Consider the following 17,067-nt stretch of genomic DNA (forward strand, 5'->3'; position numbering starts at 1 on the left):
ACTGATGCTGTTGTTTATAAGAAATTCCTAATGAATAAAAGCTAAGTATAATGATGTTTTCAGAAAGAGACCACTTACAGACTAGGTTCTTATCAACTCTGTACAAACCCCTTTTAGATAGTGCTGTGGAGTGCCTTTGTGGAGCAACAAACAGCAAAAATGATGATAAGGATTTTTTTTGTTGCAGTTTACCTCACATTGGCTAAAAACTTTCAGCAAGTGCAATACATAAAATTACTGTCAGAAGTGGTTCTATGACATTCCTTAACACAAGCATAAGATAGAAGATGTCCTGGCACTTCTTTGTGATTTATGGAATTTTCCACAGCTGATAACTCTGTGTTTTCCTTTGAGGTGAATTTTGAAATGTATAGAAAACCAGCAACAGAACAAGGGGACACAGTCTCAAGTTGTGCCAGGGGAAAGTCTAGGCTGGATGTTAGGAGGAAGTTGTTGCCAGAGAGAGTGATTGGCATTGGAATGGGCTGCCCAGGGAGGTGGTGGAGTCACCATCCCTGGAGGTGTTCAAGTAAAGCCATGGTCTGGTTGACTGGCTAGGGCTGGGTGCTAGGTTGGAGTGGATGATCTTGGAGGTCTCTTCCAACCTGGTTGATTCTGTGATTCTATGTAGAGTCTCACACCCAGGGGCAAACAACCCCATGCACCAGTACAGATCAAGGACTGGCCTGCTGGAAAACAGCTCCATGGAGAAGTGCCTTAGCGTCCTGGTGGAGGATAGGTTATGTGTGGGACAGCAGTGTGCCCTTGTGGCCAAGGCCAATGGTACTGTAGGGTGCATTAGGAAGGAAGCAAGCAAACAGCACTCCACCCTAGTGAGACCACATCTGGAACCTTGCGCCAAGTTCCGGGCTCCCCAGTTCAAGAGGAACAAGGGAATACTAGAGAGTGTCCAACACTGGGCTATGAGGATGATGAAGGGACTGGAACACCTGTCTTAGTCTGAGACACCTGGGGCTCTTTAGTCTGGTGAAGGGAAGACTGAGAGAGGATCTTGTTAGCGTTTACAAATACCTGAAGGGTGGGTGTCAAGAGAAAGAGGCCAGTGCCCTGCAATAGGACAAGGGGCAACGGACACAAGCTGGAACACCAAATGTTCCACCTCAGCAAGAGGAAAAACTCCTTCACTGTCATAGGGATGAAGCACTGGAACAGGCTGTCCAGATAGGCTGTGAAGTCTCCTTCTCTGATGACTTTTATAACCTGCCTGGACATGCTCCTGTGTGGTCAGCCTTAGCTGACCGTGCTTTGGCAGTGGGGTTGCATTTGATCTCCGGAGGTCTCTTCTAAGCCCTGCCATTCTGTGATTCTATGACTACCCAGGTCAAATTCTGGATGTGGATGGTTTGAGAACTTAGGGATCTTTCTTGGCTATATGCACCAAAGGGGGGGGGGGGGGGGAAATATATATATATATATATTCAAATTCATTTCCATGTGACAAAAGTCTTAGAATTAGAGACTGCTACCAGCAACGCAGTATGATAGTCCCCAAAAGGCAAATAAGACCAGCTTCAAAGGCACTTATCTTTCCCTACTGTGACTTTTTTAACTCTCTAGCCTGCAACATTGCTGTGCTTCTTTCCACAGACCAGCTGTGACTGAAAGATATGTCTGTAGCCTGTCTTCCGTTACAACAATCAAAGGCCCACAGAGAAAAGGCAAGTCACCCAAAAACTGGTGTTTACTTCAAGTGCTGAAACTGTGCATAGTCCTATAGCCTTAACTTACTGCTAGGCATTTGTACAATTGCCATGTTCATCTCAATTTATGTTTCTGAGTGACTGGGAATGCAAACGACTGTTCTGTAGTGGTTGCATCTCACTCTTTTACTGCAATCACTGTCAGCATTTCACATGTGAAACCACTGAAGTACAATTAATTAATCCAAGTGAGATATGGCAAGCACTGCAGTTTTTAAGTAATACAATTAGATGTGCGTGTACACACACACACACACATGCATTTGTCTTAACAAAACCAGCTAGGCTCTAACACCAACCCATCAGGCACAACAATGGAGCATTTCTCTTCAGCAGCCTGACCAATCTCTGGTTAAACAGTAAAGCCAGGATTGAGACTAGTTGATGGTATGTGTTCCTTGAGAGATCTGAACAAGTTCCTCTTGATATCAACATATAACATGGAGATCAAGTCCAGGAAAGACAAATCCAAATGCCAGAGACAAGAGCTCAAAATAACTCACTAATATTTCGGAATGAGATGCTTCATTGCTGTGCTTTGCTATACTCAGCTCTAGAAACAAAGGACTTTGTCTTCTTAGCTAACAGACTCCTTAAAAATGCACCTTCCAGATGATAAATCTTACTTGTCTTCATTCAGGACAGCAGGCCTGTAAAGTGCTAGACAGAAAACTGGTAACAGCTATCTATAAATTCAGTTCTAATATAGAGTTGACATAAAATGACACAGATCAATTCTTTCTCCAAATGTGGCCCAAGTAGTTTGCATCTAGAGAACATGTTAACATTTTCACTAGAACTAAGGCAGTCAGAGGATCATTTATTATAATTTGTAGACCTAAAAATGGTATTTTTGGAGGGTTAATGTGTGCAGGTGAGAGTTACAATAAGTAGCAAGACCTATCAGTTTATTAAACAGGATACCATGAACAAGTGCAAAAGGACTCAAAGGGTTTTGCTCTTTCAAATTCTGTCAGCTGAATTTGTGCCAACACTCTCAAGACACATAGCAGGTTTCCAAGCAGCATATTCTTGCAAATCCTTGCAAGCATACTCACTGCTTGGGAATAAACTTTAACTTGTATGAAACAACAACAAACTCTAAATGGTTACATGCATTCCTTACAAAAAAGAACCTAGAAAGGATGTGAATAGACCAATGTAGACTTTACAAATATAGAAAAGGAACAGACACATGGATTTTGATAGTTCAGTTTTGACCCTGTTTTGCTCTCCTTTTTTTTTTAATCACAAGGTCTGAGAAATGAAAAGAGATCAGCATCAGTTTCTGTTGTTAACCATTTCTGATATATGGATGGATTTGAACAATGTATATTACAGTGCACTGCAGATATATTTTTTTCATGAGTTGTTGAACAAGCTGGAGTGTATATTTAGGACAAGGCTAGAGCACAGCATCTCAGTGTGGCACTTAGTATGTGCAAAACTAGCAAATGTTGTTCTGAAAACAAATGATACCGTACCAAGGATTAGTTGTTGTGGAAATTCCTGTGTGAAAATCACCCCCAATCATTGTAATAGAATGGTGCAGGATGTAAACCTGAAAAAGCACTTCTCTGTAAACATCTGATATTTGTTCAAGCTAATTAATCCTCTAATAGATACTGTACTTAGATGAGCAGCTCATGAGAATGGATAAGTAATTCGTTTTGCAATATTCTATTTGAGTCAATTCCATAATGCTCTGTTTTGTAACCAGCAAAGAACACAGAAGGGGAGATGCTGGGTTACTAGATCAAGATAAATGCAGCATTTTAATTAGTTGACTTACTGTATTGCATACAAGGATGCTAACTGTATTGCATACAAGGATGCTAACTGTATTGCATACAAGGATGCTAACTGTATTGCATACAAGGATGCTAACTGTAATGCTCAGGAAGACACAGAAAGACAAAAAGAAAATCGATTTGTAGGCTCCTAGAGTACAATAAAGCAGTGAGAAACAGCAAACAGAAGTAGTCAAGAACAGGTTGTGTCAAGCAAGACTAATATCCTTATTCCATGTCTGGAACACAGCAGTGTCCCAGAGCAACATATCTGAACTATGCTCAAGCTACTTCATCTGTCTCAGAGGACATTCTCATATGGAGGCTAAGAAAGTTTCCTCTGAAGGGAATCAGCATAAGTAGGATCCATGATCAGCTGGAAAATCATACTGGAGTCACTTATCAGTGACCTGCTACTGCGTTAGCAAGCTGTCTCCACTGGGACTATATGGGGTCTATGCTGCATTCTGCCCAGTCTATTCAGCATTTTGCACATTAACCAAAGTGGGAGAAGATGTACTTAGAAGGACAGCATTTCAATTCAAAGTGTTCCTGGCAAACTAGAATTTGAAGACAACAGGACAAAGTTCTTATTAGATACAGGAACAATTAGCCTGGACAACTGCCAGCAAATGCACTGACATGAAAAAAAAACACAATCAATTAGTGTGATTATTAAAAAGTGTTTTGAAGAGATGAGATGAATGTTACAGGCAAGCAGTGGTGGTAACTATTCCACTTTTTTCAGTGCAGGTGTCTCTCCAGCTGGAATATAGCAGTCAAAATTGAGTCTACAACTACCTGAAGAGAGGCTGTAGGCAGGTGGGGGTTGGTCTCTTCTGCCAGACAACCAGCAACAGAACAAGGGGACACAGTCTCAAGTTGTGCTGGGGGAAGTCTAGGCTGGATGTTAGGAGGAAGTTAATTCACAAAGAGTGCAATTTGCCATTGGAATGGGCTGCCCAGGGAGGTGGTGGAGTCAGCATCCCTGGAGGTGTTCAAGCAAAGCCTGGATGAGGCACTTAGTGCCATGGTCTCATTGACTGGCTAGGGCTGGGTGATAAGTTGGATGAGATGATCTTGGAGGTATCTTTCAACTTGATTGTATGAACTGCAAACTATAAAAATGCAGGAAGCATTCAGAGAGAAGAGATGAAAAATACTGGGAAGTATCATACAAGAGATGAAAAATATTGGAAATTATCATACAAGGAAGGACTGCAATTTTGTTTAGAACACACACCAACAAATCTTGCATTAAAACCTTTAAAAAGACATTTCAAAACCATGTGCCAAGAGTAGTGTACCTTACTTTAGATTTTTATTGCTATCTCATGTCACTTCTGGGCCCTATTTCTATGATGCTCTTCCTGAAATATTTCTTAAAGACAATAAACCCCCCCAGAAAGAGTCTTCACTGTATAAAACAGATGTAGAAGTAGAAAGATGTACACAACAGATTAGCACATAACAATTTAATGAGATAATCCATATAATTCAAAAACAAGAAATGAAAATCCTACTTGAGTACTGTGTCCAGTTCTGGGCCCCTCAATTCAAGAGAGATGTTGAGGTGCTGGAACATGTCCAGAGAAGGGCAACGAAGCTGGTGAGGGGCCTGGAGCACAAATCCTATGAGGAGAGGTTGAGGGAGCTGGGGGTGTGCAGCCTGCAGAAGAGAAGACTCAGGGGTGATCTTATTACTGTCTACAACTACCTGAAGGGGCATTGTAGCCAGGTGGGGGTTGGCCTCTTCTCCCAGGTAACCAGCAATAGAACAAGGGGACACAGTCTCAAGTTGTGCCAGGGTAGGTATAGGCTGGATGTTAGGAAGAAGTTCTTCACAGAGAGAGTGATTGGCATTGGAATGGGCTGCCCAGGGAGGTGGTGGAGGCACCGTCCCTGGGGGTCTTCAAGAAAAGACTGGATGAGGCACTCAGTGCCATGGTCTAGTTGACTGGCTAGGGCTGGGTGATAGCTTGGACTCGATGATCTTGGAGGTCTCTTCCAACCTGGTTGATTCTATGATTCTACTTAATCTGTAGCTAATCTACAATTACACCATGCATGATTCATCTCAAGAGAAAACACACACCATGAAAAAGATAACACAGATGCAAAAAAAAAAACCTACAAAACAAAGAGATTTTGTTCTTGGTCTTAAGACAGCAATCACTGCTACTACAGGAATCAGAGAAATGGGGGGGTGGGAAGGAAAGAATTCTACTCCCAATCCAGTAACATCTAGTAATAGGGGAAAAACTACTTTTTTTCAGCTGCAGACAACAAAAATGCATAGTAATACCCATCTTCCAAACCAGCAAAGTTGTAGGAAGTATCACATATTGATGACAAGGTAGGACTTCAGAAAAAGAGATTAAGGAGCTTGTCATTCCAGCACTGACCTTAGTGGATGTCACTGCATTAGGCTGGCCAAGCGCAGTCGTGCTTTCCACAGGAGATCACAGGCTGACGTATCTGGAAGAAATGCCAACTCCTTTTCATAAGGTTATAATTCATTAATTAGGAATGAGCTTTGCAAAACTGTTTTGTTTTTAAATGAGATCTCTTGTCAGTTCAGTGAAACCTAAGAGGTACTTGAAATGACTTCTCTTGTACAAGCTATACATTATCCCCACTTGAATTAACCAAGTTAACTGTGGCACGACAACGTGCTCTTGTGGCCAAGGCGGCCAATGGGATTCTGGGATGTACCAGGAGGAGTGTGTCCAGCAGATCAAGGCAGGTTCTCCTCCCCCTCTGCTCTGCCCTGCTGAGACCTCATCTTGAATACTGTGCTCAGTTTTGGGCTCCCAGGCTGAAGAGGGACTTAATTTGAGTGATACCTTTTTGGTGGCCAGCTCATTGTGGCCACCAAAATCATCTGATCAGGTTAAACTTCTGCTAAATACTACCACTGGCTTTCAAAGCAGTGTGATCAGAATACATAAACTACTGCCATAAACATCATGCTAAAACACCAAGCACAAACCCACACATGGACTTGTGAACATAAATCCCTAAAATAATCACACAGGAGAAAAACTGCATTTCTCCCTTTGATCCCTCATCAGTTCAACTTGTATTTGTTCATGTCACACTGACTCATGTCTTTCTCTCGAAGCACAGATGAAAATATGATGAAGTAAATACTATGCTCTGCCAAACAAGCTCAATGCCAGGTACCAGGGTGCCTGTTCACTTTGCACTTCACCACATTATTGTCAGAATGAGGCTGATTCTCTTGAGCCAAGTACAAGGACTGCAGGCTGGGAGGGCAGGAGGGGTGTATCTCCATGAAGGGGGCCTACAGTGCTGCAGTGGACACACCAGCAACTGGCCCAGCCCTGAGGACCCTTTTCCTTGTGCTGCTGCTGTTGGGAAAAACACTCCTGTGTGGTCTCACCATACCTGACTTTTACCTTTCACATCATCAGTAGCAGAGAAAACATGTCCACCATAAAATAAATAAGAAAGAAAGCAAAACCAAAACAAAGTCCTCAAAAGATACTACCTTGCATCATAAAAACACCTAAATGCAAAGGACTGCTGACAGGTGCTGAGAAATGATGCACAAAGTAATTTTTACCACAGAGACTTAAAAGTATCACAGTATTATTAGGATTGGAAGAGACCTCACAGATCATCAAGTCCAACCCTTTACCACAGAGCTCAAGGCCAGACCATGGCACCAAGTGCCACGTCCAACCTTGCCTTGAACAGCTCCAGGGATGGCGACTCCACCACCTCCCCGGGCAGCCCATTCCAGTGTCCAATGACTCTCTCAGGGAAGAACTTTCTCCTCACCTCCAGCCTAAATCTCCCCTGGCGCAGCCTGAGGCTGTGTCCTCTTGTTCTGGTGCTGGCCACCTGAGAGAAGAGAGCAACCTCCCCCTGGCCACAACCTCCCCTCAGGTAGTTGTAGACAGCAATAAGGTCACCCCTGAGCCTCCTCCTCTCCAGGCTAACCAATCCCAGCTCCCTCAGCCTCTCCTCGTAGGGCTGTGCTCAAGGCCTCTCCCCAGCCTCGTTGCCCTTCTCTGGACACGCTCAAGCATCTCAATGTCCCTCCTAAACTGGGGGGCCCAGAACTGAACACAGGACTCAAGGTGAGGTCTAACCAGCGCAGAGTACAGGGGCAGAATGACCTCCCTGCTCCTGCTGGCCACACCATTCCTGATGCAGGCCAGGATGCCACTGGCTCTCTTGGCCACCTGGGCACACTGCTGGCTCATGTCCAGGCGGGTATCAATCAGCACCCCCAGATCCCTCTCTGTCTGGCTGCTCTCCAGCCACTCCGACCCTAGCCTGTATCTCTGCATGGGGTTGCTGTGGCCAAAGTGCAGCACCCTGCACTTGGAGCTATTAAACCCCATCCCATTGGACTCTGCCCATCTGTCCAGGCGGTCAAGGTCCCGCTGCAGAGCCCTTCTGCCCTCCAACCCAGCCACATCTGCCCCCAGCTTAGTGTCATCTGCAAACTTGCTGATGACTGACTCCATGCCCTGATCCAGGTCATCTATGAAGATGTTAAAGAGGATGGGTCTTAAAAATAATTTTCAATACCTATCAGGTGTTTTGGTTTGATTTTTTTTTGTTTTGCTTGGTTTTTTTGGGTGTTTGGTTGGGGTTTTTTTTGGGGGGGAAAGGGGAGGTTGGAGTTTTTGTCTGTGGGGTTTTTCCTCCTGTGTGTCTATGGCTATGATGGCCTCATTTTTGTAATGATTAAGTGTTTTTCTTGGTCCTCTTTTCCTCATTACAGCAAGCATGCAGTGCTAGTGAAATCTTTTTTTCCAACAGAAATACATACTCTATACTAGAAAGAAGAGATTTCTGTTGTGAGGAAAGTCTCTACAAATATGCTACCCTGTCAACCACTGGTTAATGGTTATGAGAAAAGGAGAGTAAGGAGATGCAGTTGTTTGAAAGAAAGACTTTTTTTGTTGTTGTTGTTGTTTGGGGTCTTTTGAAGATAACTTTTCCAAATTATAGCTTAAAATTTGTCACTAAACCCCCTTAGCTACTTAATAATAGCCTGTCACAGTATCCATTATACTTCTAAACAAGGAGAGAAAGAAAAACAACACAAACCAGTTATTATTAAACTAATTCAAAGGCAAGATGCTGATTTTAACAGAAGATGTTGTCCAATTAATAGGAATCAGTAACTACTTAATAACCTGAATCAGCTACCACAATACAGTGAGGGATACTAAAACCATCCAAAAGAGATGCAGCCTAAGCTTTAGAGAAAGAACCTCCACTCAGAAACACAAACTATAGGAGGCAGGGGATGTTTCTAACCAAGCTACGTGACTAAGGAGTGCCAAAGTATGCAAAATGTGCTCAAGGAAATGGTCAAAACCAGAAGAACAAAAGCCTGGATGAGGCACTTAGTGCCATGGTCTAGTTGACTGGCTAGGGCTGGGGGATAGGTTGGATTGGATGATCTTGGAGGTCTCTTCCAACCTGGTTGATTCTATGAACATGATGACCAAAATGAACCTCTTACTATTTAGAAGCCAAGTGTCTTACATTTTCTTTTACCACCTTATCCTGGTATCTGAGAACTTCTCCCATACATAGTGGACAGCATTGGATACTTTGCTGGCTAAGGCTTTCCTGGTGCATTTTAGAGTGCTGTGGAATCGTGGCCAAATTCTGGCTTTTATCTATTCAATATTTTTTGTTTCATTTGCCCCACAAGCTTTATTTATTTATTCACTCAAGTCAGTCTTCCATAGAGTGGCCTTTTGCAGCTACCAGGAAAACAACTTGTCACCAAGAAAAACTACAACGCAGTGATTCATGCTAGAAGCAGAGTTCACTCTCTGCTGGCCCTCAGCCCAGATCTTGAAGTGACCATGCTTACTTTGTAAGCCTGCACTGCCATAATAGCAGTATTTCAGTAGCAGAGAAGTTCGAGCTCTTAACATATGTCCAGCTTTTCATGGCTACATGATGTGTGCAAAGTTCAAGTTACTTTTTCTTAAGCACTTCCTTTTCACTTGAATCCACTGAAACATATTCTGGCTGTGACCTTGGCTCCACTTCTTTCCAGAAGTGTTCTGGCACTCTCTTTCATGTTGCTTTTTTCCTTGGAATAACTCCTGCTTCTCCTATCTGTTCACCCTCTTCCACATTATCACTTTCAAACACCTTTCACAACAATTCCCATGCTGAACTATTTTGAAATCAAAGAGTTTGGATTTGCCTGTAAACAAGAAAAATTGTGTGAGAAATTGTTTGGTACTTTCCAGGCTGGGTTTTGTTACTTAAGCTTCTGGGGTTTTTTCCCTTTCAGAATTAAGTAGAGTTGCTTTTTTCCCACAGCTTCTGCTTTGGTCACATGCAGTGACCACTTGAGGTGTCATGCTCTTCAGAAGATCCTCATTCTATTATGAAACATGAGGAAAAACAAGACTGTGGCAACAGATAGCAGCTGAAAGCATCAGTTCATACACTGACTGCTTTCATTGAGCAGTCAAGCTGTAACATGAACATAACCTGAACATAAATAAAGCAAAGCACAGTCCCTGTGAAAAAAGACAAAAGACCTCCTTCATACACATTTCAAACACAACTTTTACATCACAGAGTGCTTAATAAGAGACAAAGGATGAGCCAGCAGTGTGCCCAGGTGGCCAAGAGAGCCAATGGCATCCTGGCCTGCATCAGGAGCACTGTGGCCAGTAGGACAAGGGAGGTTATTCTGCCCCTGTACTCAGCACTGGTCAGGCCACACCTTGAGTACTGTGTCCAGTTCTGGGCTCCTCAATTCAAGAAAGATGTTGAGGTGCTGGAATGTGTCCAGAGAAGGGCAACAAAGCTGGTGAGGGGCCTGGAGCACAAACCCTATGAGGAGAGGTTGAGGGAGCTGGGGGTGTGCAGCCTGCAGAAGAGGAGGCTCAGAGATGATCTTATTACTGTCTACAACTACCTGAAGGGAGGCTGTAGCCAGGTGGGGGGTGGCCTCTTCTCCCAGGTAACCAGCAACAGAACAAGGGGACACAGTCTCAAGTTGTGCCAGGGTAGGTATAGGCTGGATATTAGGAAGAAGTTCTTCACAGAGAGAGTGATTGGCATTGGAATGGGCTGCCCAGTGAGGTGGTGGAGGCACCGTCCCTGGGGGTCTTCAAGAAAAGCCTGGATGAGGCACTTAGTGCCATGGTCTGGTTGATTGGATAGTGCTGGGTGCTAGGTTGGACTGGATGATCTTGGAGGTCTCTTCCAACCTGGTTGATTCTATGTGGATTCCATGTGGATGGCTCTACATAAATGCAAACATGAAGTGATTCACCAGTGATGACACATGTTTTCAGAGGAAATCAATGTTCCAAGTGTGATCCCAGTATATTTGTGTTAGAAAGATCACAAAAAATGGAGGTAGGGTCCAAGCATTCAGCTCAAATCTTGCCAATGTTGAGCCCATGCCAAGCAATTTGTTTCACCAAGGAAATCCCCAGTAAATAGCCTGTTTCCTGAAAAGTGTACAGCAATTCTACAGTCCAAAGTTTCCCTTCTGACTTGCAAATAGAAATGCTTTTAAGCAAAATGGCATCAGACTTACTACTAAGCAATGTAAGCCATAAAGAGCTCTACATAATGAAACAGTAAGGCATAATACAGCCATGCCAATTAGTTGCCCATTTTCAGTGTTAAGTACTGAAATAAAGATGTTCATTAGGACATGTCTGAAAACAAAACTAGACTTAAGAAATAAAAGATGGAATGGGTATTTTGCCACTTCCAAGAATGCTTCAGAACAACCAAAAGACTCAATGCCAATTTAACCATGTGAATATCAGAGCCAAGAGAACTAACACACAGCTCACAAAGGAATCTGCAACAAAACCAGCAAATGAGTTGGTCCCAACATGTGTTTTCAGACCCTCCTGAGGCTACATTATTTATAGTTATCTGTATGTAGCTAAAATCTCAGCATGCCTTACTGTATGGTCTGTAACTATTACGGGTATCAAAACACTGCATTTCTTTGTAAAGGACCAACATTCTGCTGTAATCTGTTGCAACACTTAGAGAGCAGGGGATTGCAGCCTGCCAACACTGCCAATAGGAGCAGAACTCTGCCATTGACAGCACAAAGCCATTCTCTGCTCGGGTGGCCAAAACATTAATTGCCACCCTGAAAGCTCCCCACAAATAACATCTACTTACTGTTTGTAGTGTGGCTGTGCTTGGCTCATATTTGGTGGTCCCTGAGAGAGATGGGACCACACAGCTTATGGTCTAAGATTGGCATCTTTATTTTACATGACGTCCTTCTGAGAAGCATTCTCACTGTAATAAAGCCATTTAATACCATCTATAACTGCATGACAAGAACATCTTCAACAGCTTGCAGGAAAAGCTATGGTAGTTACTAAGCCCACAGTGTCTTTGCTTAACAACAGAAAAGCTCACAATGAAAGCAGTATGAAAGAAAACATACCAGTATGTGTCTCTCCAAGCTTTTAAAATTGAGTATGTAATTGAACCCATGTCACAGGAAGGAACGAGGGTTGGGAGTGTAAAAGCAGCTTTTTGCATGAAACAAGAGCTGTAGATAAAGCCCGAGGTTAAAATACAGCATCTCAGGGTCACTTTGCCAAGCTCCACAAAAAGGAAGTGGTCCGCTCACTCTTCCTATGTGCATAAAACTCTCTAAGTGAGTTTTGTCCAGTATGTTTTGTCCAATTTTTTAAGGGTCTAAATGTTGCAATTAACTCTGCAGACCTAACTATCGTTCTCTGTTGTAAAGTCTTGGCACAGTATTGGGCTAAGGCTGCTATTTCATAGAATCAAACACGCTGGAAGAGACCTCCAGGATCATCCAGTCCAACCTAGCACCCAGCCCTAGCCACTCAACTAGACCATGGCACTAAGTGCCTCAGCCAGGCTTTGCTTGAACACCTCCAGGGATGGTGACTCCACCACCTCCCTGGGCAGCCCATTCCAATGCCAATCACTCTCTCTGACAACAACTTCCTCCTAACATCCAGCCTAGACTTCCCCTGGCACAACTTGAGACTGTGTCCCCTTGTTCTGTTGCTGGGTGCCTGGGAGAAGAGACCAACCCCCACCTGGCTACAACCTCCCTTCAGGTAGTTGTAGACAGCAGTGAGGTCCCCCCTGAGCCTCCTCTTCTGCAGGCTGCACACCCCCAGCTCCCTCAGCCTCTCCTCAGAGGGTTTGTGCTCCAGGCCCCTCACCAGCTTTGTTGCCCTTCTCTGGACACCTTCCAGCACCTCAACATCTCTCTTGAATTGAGGGGCCCAGAATTGGACACAGCACTCGAGGTGCTTCTCCTTCCAAGGTAATTGATTTCAAATGACAAGAGAAGACCACATCTCTGCTCACAGTTATAAAGTTTCATCTCAGTCGACCACTTAGACACATCTTTTGTTCAGCAGCAGTCTTACAGCTTTCTTGGGAAGCACAGTGCTTCCATTTTTAACCCTGTAGCATATACAGGAAGGGGGAAAAAAAATAAAAATCACCAAGCTGTGCAAAAATATCCTCCCAAAATCCAATGATTTCTTCAGTATGTTATTAGCTATTTTGTCTTTCCCTCCAAGACACTATACGAGTAACTGGGTGGACGGTGAAAAAAACCCACAAGAACACTCTACTCCCACAGGAGTTTCCTCCTTCTCCAAAAATAACCACTCCATTTTGCTGTTACACTTAGTGTAGGTTCCACTACACAGAGCTCTGAAGGCAATGGGGGTTTCCACTTCACAACCCCAGTGGTATATTGCACTACCAGTGCCAGCAGGAAGTGGCTCTCTTCACAGAAAGGGAAACTGCACCTTTTTGAGGGTACAGACTGGTTTAACCCCATGCAAGCACATCCACCTTCTTGGGCAAAGCCATTCAATCTTTTCAAGCACAACATGTGGCTGCAAGAAGCAGAGTAAGAAGCGACAGACTAAGTGTTGATTGCAGCGAGGCCAATGCCTAACTCACAAGGTAACAACTGCAAAAGGTCACATCTTGAGAAAGTTGAAGGTCAAGACAAACTACCTGCTAACTGCCTAAGAATCACATTTAGGTGATGGCATTAAGAAGGGTTCTCTGATTCTCAGCAAGATGATGCATGTCCCACTCTAGGCTAATTTGTCATCCTCATGAGGAGATACAGAAAAGCAAAAAGAGATACCCTAAAAAGCAATTCTGCACCTTTGGTACTAGGTCACTTTAGGCTTTACTTTGGGAAAAACATTAAAAATCTTTAGAAGGAAGCCACGCTTCCTAGTAACTATGGTCACTGAGAACACAATTTAAACACAATTGTGTGCATCTACTGCATTAGCTTCTGATGGCACCTGTAGCACAGCTTGGAAGGCCTGCCAGAACATCATTGAATTATTCATATGGAAGTCATCTTCACACTCAAAGTCAGTGGAGAACCTTTCCTGAACCAGCAAAACATTTAGGTTTTTTGGGGGGCTGGGGGGGGTGCATGGGTTTGGGTTTTGTTTGGTGTTTTTATAAATCCATACATTACCAACAAACAAACAAAAAACAGACACACACACACACAAAAATCCCTTCAGTTTCAGGCAAAATCTGCAGCAGTCAGCATGGAAGTGAATCAGCAGTTCTTCATCAGTACTACTAAGACAAAACCTCTTATACCATAAAGAAGCAGAACAACACACATCCAACCCAAAAATGCATTCTTCATGTTTCTTGTCTACTTCCTATATTTCCTTATGTTTGCCCAATGAAAATCAAAGAAATCAGATTTGGGGTTCAAAAGAAATGTTAACTTCAACTTAAAATAACCCATAGATTAATTGAGACTACAGGAGCCCTAGAAGTGTTTGAGAAGTTGATTTAAATTAAGGGATTGATCAAGCACCAAGAGAAAACACAATTCAGTGATGACATGGAATAACTTGGAAAAATTCAGACTTGAAGGTACAATTGTATGAAGATTTAGTCCTTAATTCCTTATGGCCATCATTGCTCTCCTAATTGACTGTTAACATCCTTGGTGTAAAACATTATGAAATATGTATACATTTAGTCATATACTCTATTATTGTGCAAATAAATCTTATCATTTAGCCTGATCTTCAAGGGAAATGAGTTTTCTGTGCTTATGACACTTGTCTCTCAAGATCCTCCAATATGTAATTCCAGTGAGTAATTCAAATGTAGTCTTTGCTATAAAAAAATACCTACCCAGAGAACAATGACTCAGGCTACTGTCAGCACTGAAAATAAGTTTCAGCTGGGATAGGTCCGTGTGGCAGACACACTCAAAGCTCTACTTCAATTTCATATTTAGGGAAGAAAATAAATGCCTTGAAACTATAAACACGTGCCCTACAAACACTGAAACAGCCACAACGAATCTCATGGAGGAAAAAAAAACCACCTAACAAAACCAAAACAAAAAAAGCAAGCAAAACTAATAAAACCAAACAAACTACCAAGTCCAAACCCAAGTTGGTCTGTGGTGAATTGCCTCTGTGTTTATCTGGAAACAGCTCAAACTTGGATTCTCTTCAGTCCATCTTAAGTGTCAACAGAATAGTTCCCACCTTCTCTACATTCCAGTCACATTTAAGATAATTTAGTAGATATTAATGACTTAGCCATGATTCTGATGAAATAGGGTTGTGCTGTCACTTCCCTTTATGTTGCCATAGTGCTTTTCAAGGAAAGATTTATCATTTTCCTATAACTGCTCTCAAAGGATAAAATCCTAAGTTCCAAGGCTTTTGTTACATAGTTTTTACCATGCAGTTTAATAATCAGTCAATTTAAGAACATAATATTTTACTGGATATTATTTCTTAATACCTATTATTACAAAACTGCTGTCACTGAGGATTGGGGTGGGGGGGTTTAACACTTTCAATTCCTTTCCTACTGCCTTTCTCCTAGCAGATAGAATTTGAAATTCTGCCTTTCCCCTTTCTTTTTGGATATCCTAAGCTGTGCTATTTCCTCCTCCTTATGACCCCCTCTCTAAAATTATGAATATACATTTTTTATTCTGATGCTACAATGCATTTTAGTGGAAAATAATAGCATGTTCTGAACAGTAATTATTTTCACTCCTCATTTGAAGGGGAAGGAGGCAAGACACATGACAAAAATCATAGAGTGAAATAGCTGGAAGTCCACCCACTAGGAAAGGCTGGATGGCAGAACCACTGTGCAATGCTGCTGTAAAGAAATGCAAAGTAAGTATTCTTTTACTTTTTATGATTCATGCATAGAAGTTTCTTTTCTATTTGCAAGCACTTATGCAGGATAATTTGTATTGTTCAGAAATCACATTGGGTGGCCTTAGACTTGAATAAAAAGTTCAGGCATTAGAAGCCTCTGTAAGCAGGTACAGAAGAAAGAATCTTGGAACTATCCGAGGCCAAACTGTGCACTAGCAAACGCAGGCAAAAACACTTAGCAGGGGCAATGGTTCATTGTAAAATTCAATATTGTTAATACTGCCTTTCAACCCCCCTCTATTCTCACACAAACCACTCATTGTCTCCTCCCACCACTTCTGACAAATTTCTCATTCAGGGACTTGTTACACACTCCCCAGTTATGCACTGCTCAGTTCTCACCTAAACACACACATCACTTGTAAAAGTCAAATCCTTCTTATCCATTACTGTTGTTCACCTTAGATATCATGGCTTATACAAGATTAAATGTATTCCCCCAACATCTTCCAAAAGTATTTTACTGGTGCATAATCACATTCCTGTCTCAGTAGCTTCTCTTCTATAAATTATTTCTCCACATTTCCTCTATGGAAATGCCAGCTCCATTTCCATAAAAGTATGCCATCAGCTCGTGCAATCACCTTTGTGCTTTTATCCTCACTCCCTCTGCCAACTGTTCAGTTTCTCTAGCCTTATTTCTATGTTCTTTTCTCTACCATTGTACAAAACCCAGTACAAAACCAAACACCCATCTTGCTACTGACATGCTGTCTTTGCTCACTACAAACATCACCTACACAGAAAAAGCCTTTTCCTATTGCCAGATTTGCCTTGCTTGGAAGATTTCACACTTTCACATAGATAGAAAAGAAAGACATCCTTCTGTCTTATTTCACTGACCAAGGATACAATAACTGATTCAGCTTTGCAACCAGAACGCACACAGTATTTTCCTGTATGATTCAACTGAGCTTCTGAATAACAACTGTGGACAATACTGGGCCAAAAATCAAGTCAAATGAAAAATGATTATTAGAAAACAAAACAAAACAAACTAGTGTAATCCCAGAGTGCTGATTCCTGCCTCAGATTTCCACAGAGCACACTGCAAACAATTCCCAGATAGGTTTGTAGGAATTTTACATTAAAAGAAAATGAACAAGTAAGATATTCAGGAGATGCTGCTCTCAAATCGTATCAATTTTGGGGACATTTTAGCAGCAATGCCATAAGTAAACAGTTAGAAATGCCTGCCTGAAACTTTTCCTTTGCTTTGAAACATCTGTACACCCATCTTATCCAGCATGTCAATTCCTGTAACTCTCTATGTGAGAAAGCAGCAAACCAGCCATGGTTTCACTACAG

General features: G+C 42.4%; 1 protein-coding gene across 2 annotated transcripts in view; it reads left to right on the forward strand.

The window, feature by feature from the left end:
* The window catches only part of RASGEF1A (RasGEF domain family member 1A), a 171,348-nt gene that overhangs the window by 90,890 nt on the left and 63,391 nt on the right, over positions 1–17,067 (forward strand). Inside the window, exons 2-3 of one of the 2 annotated variants that reach the window (XM_064145414.1) lie at positions 1,609–1,679; positions 15,600–15,714. In XM_064145414.1, coding sequence (XP_064001484.1) covers positions 15,673–15,714 — 42 coding nt within the window. In that variant the 5' untranslated portion in view covers positions 1,609–1,679; positions 15,600–15,672. The remainder of the gene's footprint in view (positions 1–1,608; positions 1,680–15,599; positions 15,715–17,067) is intronic. The other variant, XM_064145413.1, reaches the window with a different exon arrangement.

Source organism: Pogoniulus pusillus, chromosome 6, assembly GCF_015220805.1.
Source record: "Pogoniulus pusillus isolate bPogPus1 chromosome 6, bPogPus1.pri, whole genome shotgun sequence".
NCBI lineage: Eukaryota > Metazoa > Chordata > Aves > Piciformes > Lybiidae > Pogoniulus > Pogoniulus pusillus.